General features: G+C 36.9%; 1 protein-coding gene across 1 annotated transcript in view; it reads left to right on the top strand.

Annotated features, from left to right (window-relative positions):
- Positions 1-6,000, top strand: part of AK9 (adenylate kinase 9) — a gene marked incomplete at both ends in the record, with an annotated part of 108,014 nt that overhangs the window by 39,382 nt on the left and 62,632 nt on the right. The window contains one exon of the mRNA XM_079716719.1: positions 1,742-1,890. Coding sequence (XP_079572845.1) covers positions 1,742-1,890 — 149 coding nt within the window. The remainder of the gene's footprint in view (positions 1-1,741; positions 1,891-6,000) is intronic.

Genomic DNA, 6,000 nt, shown 5'->3' with positions numbered 1-6,000 from the left:
AAGTTAAGTCATTATCTTTATTTTCTACTGCTGATAGATATGTTTACCTATTTGACTATTATGGTTGTTATTTTAATTTTTTAAGAAATTGGGAACATGAGTCCTGGGTCCCTGGGCCCATACCACAATCTTCTTTGGGATTCACCTACACTTTAAATACTGTTCTTTACATGTTAACAAAGTTTTATTCACAGATGAAAAAGAAACAAGTGAAATGTCTACACTTCAAAGAAGTCAACAAGACTCTAGTCAGGATCTAATGTTGGATTCAAAAAAAGGTAAATTAATATTTGGGTAATTTGGTTCTCTTAGACTGTGGATCTAAAAATCACAAATAGTTCCTTTAGAATTTTGAAGGAGTAACATATGTGTGATTTCTTTTTTAAAAAGTATTATTAATATCTACTTACTCTATCTTAAAGGCTACTATAATATGAACAGTTAGACATGCAGGAACACAGAAAAAAGAACATGTGATATATTGTTTTTTTGAACAAGAATATTGAGAAGATAGGAGATCTGTCTTTTCTGCCATTCCTGGCATATGGCTACTGTAATAATTCACAAGGTGGCTGCTAGCATGCCAGCCATCATATCAGTGTGGAGGAAAAGGGAAAAGACAAGGGACAAAAATTGGCATTCCATCCAGCTGAGTTATTCCTCTTTAAATAGAAAACAAGATGACTCATGGCCTCCCCTCCCCAAATTTTTCTTGCATCTTATCTACCAGCCATCCAAACTATAAGGGAAGTTAGGAGATGTAGTGTTTTTAGCTAGGCACATTGCTGACCCTAACAAAATCAGGGTTCTGTTACTAAGGAAAAGGAGATATTGGGTAGGCCACTAGCATCTTCTGGCACATTTAGTACCTTTGCCTGGCTATTTCTGCCTCCTCATGTCCTCTTTCCCTGGCTATAGGAAGATCTTGGGTTCTTGCCTCTTCTACTCTGGCTCTCCAGAAACTGCTGGCTCTCTCTATCCCTGAGAACAGACTTCTCACTTCACGACAGGGAGGGCAGCAGGCAGCTGCTCTTCAAAGGTCCCTTGGGGTTTTTCTGGGCAAGGATCAATTGGGCTCTGGCAGGAGACCCTGATGGATAGAGCCTTGGGGCAGCTCAGGAGGCACTATTGGAAAGGCAGAGGTAGAGGAGTCAGGTGGAGCTGCCAATCTCATGTCCCATTAGAGGAGTGGATGAATGTTTACATCATGGTCCAGTCTGTGAGCCAGCTCAGCCGTGTAAGGAAACATTCAGCACACAATGAGACAAGAATCAAGTCTAACACTTCAAAAACCAGCCTATGCCACCCTTTCTTCCATCCCCTCCAACTTGCCTACCTCCCATCCTCTTATTGTCCCATTTAGTTTCATGCTTATAAATTGGAAGTATTTATTTTGTTTTCTGACTCATTCCCTAGATGCCCAAGTTTTAGCTTGACCCCTGGAAGCCTTTGGTTCCTACGTCTTCTCCCTGGCTTCCTGAGTTTTGACTCCTGCCTGACATGACTTTTTTCATGCCTCATTCACTTTCATTCTGATGCACTGGCTTTAAGCCACTGCTCTGTTATTTTGTGATTCCTGACTTATTTCCCGTCCAGTCTATTTCTCCCTTTTTCTGGCACGTGCTGCAGGAACATGAAGAGTACTTCCTTGGGTTACATCTTTACAATCATGTTCTATTGCAAATAGCATTGTTTACTAAAATTATTAATGGCATTAATTTATTGATTTATTTTACTTTAGATGTAATAGAATATGTGATAGAGGAGGTAACTGCAGATCATCCAGAAGTTCTTTCCATAATAAAGGAGACGGTAAAAATGGCAAAAGACATGAACTTTGAACAGCCACATGAAAAAATTGCTGAAATCTTAGACGAAGTTCTCCAAGAGGTAAGAAATCCAGGCTCTTTATTTTTATCATTGATTTCACAGTAACAGAGAAAATGTTAACCTAGCATATGTACAATTATTTTACAATCCTGTATGACAGTGTTGAAATATGTAGCCTTCAAATTCATGTGCATTTTACAGTCAACATTGTTATGTGTAATGTACCCCAGTGAACAGTTGCTTATAAATTTTCAATAATTATCAACAAATGTGAAATATAATTTCATAGCTTTGACGTTTATTCTTCATTAACTTTTACTGTCTTTAATTCAGTCCAGTTGGTTAAAAGATAGTTTATATGAAGCAAGTACCAAAGTTACTTTTTCATCTACAAGCCGGTTATTTGTAAACCAAGACAAATTTTGCTCCCTAGCTAACTAATTTCATCCAACCACCTTGAACATGTTCATGGGGGAGATGGATGGACACATGACGGATTTTCCAATCTAAGGGGAAAATAAAGCCTCAGGTACTATGTCCTACCCATATCAAATCAGAAGGCTTATAAAGACCATATGAATCTGTTTTGTACAGAGCGCTTGGGTAAGAATTCAGAGCAAAAGTTAAAGAGAACAAATCAGTTTTGGTCATTCAATGAACTTATGTATTTCTCTGTAATTTGAAAATGATGTAATTTAAAATCATGAGAAGAAAAAAAATGTTCTCTGAGAGTATAGAACCACTCTGTAACACGTTGGGTGAAATCCTTGAGCCCCAGGCTATACCCAAGGCAAGTTGTTATCCCCCTCTGAGCTTCCCAAAGAGATCTTTCAACTTCTGTATCTCTTCAGGTTGTTCTGTCATCAATTTATTTCTTCAGAAACATTCTGAGTACCTACTGTGCTAGAGCCTGGGGACACAGAGTTGAATTAAACATAGCCTTTCGTTAAGGAGCTATCAGTCAGGTAGAGAAGGCTGACATAGCATCCAATAATTATCTATCATGTGCTAAGTGGTAACTAGATATGTACAAGGTATAGGAATGTCACGAAGGTCAAGGCTATTATCTCGTCCTGGAGGTGAGACAGAGCATCCCAAAGGAGGAGATATCCAAGTCAGGGATGTCTTTAGCACTGTGAACATCCCATCCTTGCCCTTCACTGATAGTTTGCTCCATTCTTTCCAGAGTTTATTCTGGAGGATACAAATCTACAGGGAGTACTACTAAAACACTTCTGATGTAGGAATATGAGTAGTGTCAATAGATGGTAAACTGTGAGTCTGGGATTGTGGGGGAGTTTAAATCACGTGAGATTTTAACATCAAAGCTCATATCAGATTGTCTTTTTCAAGAGAACAGAGACCAATGCAGGACACTGTTCTACCTGTCATCAGTTTCCATGATCTCTGAGTAGGAAACCTATTTTTAAAAGTAGGTCATTACTAATTTCTTACATGTAAAGACAAAATCTTATTAAGGTATCTTTCTCAGATTAGTTTATAGATTTGATGCAATTATAATAAAAATGTCAAGGTATTTTGGAAACTGACAAATGTCTCTAAAATTTATTTGGGAGAACCAATAGTTGGGACTTGGTAAGAACAGGCTGGCAAAGTATAACAGAGAGAGACTTGCTCTACCAACTAGTAAAATGTGATGTTACAGTGGTTTATAAGCCTGATAATCATACAAGAACTAACAGAACCACAGAGCAGGCACAGAAACAGACCTCAGTATAGATAAAAACTGGATATAGGGCCTCCCTGGTGGCGCAGTGGTTGAGAGTCCGCCTGCCGATGCAGGGGATACGAGTTCATGCCCCGGTCTGGGAGGATCCCATATGCCGCGGAGCGGCTGGGCCCGTGAGCCATGGCTGCTGAGCCTGCGCATCCGGAGCCTGTACTCCGCAACGGGAGAGGCCACAACAGTGAGAGGCCCGCGTACCACAAAAAAAAAAAAAAAACTGGATATATACTAAGGTTTACATCACAACCCAAAAGGAAAGGAAGAATTATTTAATAGTGTTGATAAAATTAACTGGTAGGAAAAAAACTATTTAGATTCTCAGCTTACATCAAAATTAATTCCATATTAATTGTTAAATGTAAAAATGGCATGTTTTTACCTAGAAGAAAGTGTAGTGATATTGAAATGATTTTAGAATGGTCAAGTACTCTAGGCACAAATGCCATGGAAGACTCTTAGAGCAAAATCTCAATGAAGATGCTACTTAACAATGATTCCCTTTCCTTAAAAAATACACCATGAAAATCAAAATTTTAAAGCAAACATCAAACTGGGGAAAGTATTTATAATAAATATGACACATTAATTCCTCATTATAAAGATTTCTTACAAATCAAGGTAAATCTAATACCAATGTAAAAAACAGACAAAGACATAAACAGATTATTTCATCAAAGAAGAAATACAAATGGTTAACTGAAAAATTTTAATGTTCAAGTGTCAATAAAAATATGAAAAAAAGAGAGACAATTTCTTACCTGTCAAATTGGCAAAGATTTTTTAAAACTTATAACAATCCATACTAGTGAGGCTGTAATGATATAGTCACATAGGAGTGAAAATTGTTATAGACATTATGGAAGCAACATGACAATGTATATAAAAAGCCTTTAAAATGTTCATTCCTTTATTCTTTTTGACTTAAAAACACTTTTTATAGGAATCTAACCTAAAGAAATATATACTTAGACAAAGACTTATATATGCAGATGTCCATCATATCATCACAATGTTATAATAAAATTATAAGTTATAGGGCTTCCCTGGTGGCGCAGTGGTTGAGAGTCCGCCTGCCAATGCAGGGGGCACGGGTTCGTGCCCCGGTCCGGGAGGATCCCACATGCCGCAGAGCGGCTGGGCCCGTGAGCCATGGCCGCTGAGCCTGCGCTCCGCAACGGGAGAGGCCACAACAGTGAGAGGCCCACGTACCGGAAAAAAAAAAAAAAAATTATAAGTTATATAAATGTTTAACATTAAGAGGATGATTAAACAAATTAGGGTTTATTCATTTGACTAAATACTATGAAGCCATTAAATTTTTTTCAAAAAAATTGAATGAGATAGGGAAACTATAAATTATATGTTGATGTTGTTTTAATTTTCATATCTTTGAAACTTAGTAAAATTTTTTATTAACCATTTATATTTTTTCCAGTTTTATTGATATATAATTGACATATAAGATTGTATTAGTTTAAAATGTGAAACATAATGATTTGATATATGTATATATTGCAAAATGATTACTACAATAAGTTTAGTTAACATGGTCACCTCACATAGTTACATTTGTGTGTGTGTGTGTGTGTGTGTGTGTGTGTGTGTGTGGTGAGAACTTTTAAGATCTATTCTCTTAGCAACTTTCAAATATACACTACAATATTATTAACTATAGTCACCATGCTGTACATTACATGCCTAGGATTTATTTATCTTATAACTGGATGTTTGTACCTTTTGACCACCTTCACCCATTTCCCCACCTCCAGCCCTGTCTCTGGCAATCACCAATCTGTTCTCTGTTTCTATGAATTTGTTTTTTCTAGATTCCACAAATAAGTGAGATCATGTAGTATTTGTCTTTCTCTAACTTATTTCACTTATACTTCTTCATTATAGCTTTTATTCCCCCAATTCTCTTATGTGAAATATTTCAAAGTGTTAAAATTCTTTTTTTCAAAATATTCTTCATTCAGATGGAAATTCAAAAAGCAGGTAATCTTAAATTCTGCATAGGCCAGAGGGTTACACCAGTCTTCTTGACATTTCTTCCCCTTTGACTTCTAATATTCTGTGATTTCCTGATGGCCCACAAACTTGTTTAAAACCTTCAGAATTGGTATATTCATAGATCCACATCTAATCTCCATACTTGTGTTGAAGTTATTATTATTGGGTGACAGGTAGAAGCCTTTCACATTGAAGGCTGAAAAGCAAAAGGGAAGTGAAGAGCATTGTCACTAAAAAAGGCAAACTGGGCTAGGACCTTGCTACTCAAAGAGTGGACCAAGGACCATTGTCACCTGAGAGTATGTTAGAAATACAGACTCTTGGGCCTTACCCTAGACCTTCTGAATCAGGATTTGGATTCTGTAATACTGAATAACATATAGTAAGCATGTATTGTTATATTTATTTAAGAA

Source organism: Hyperoodon ampullatus (genome assembly GCF_949752795.1).
Source record: "Hyperoodon ampullatus genome assembly, chromosome: 12".
In the NCBI taxonomy this organism is placed as follows: Eukaryota; Metazoa; Chordata; class Mammalia; order Artiodactyla; family Ziphiidae; genus Hyperoodon; species Hyperoodon ampullatus.
This window is presented reverse-complemented; position numbering and strand designations above follow the sequence as displayed.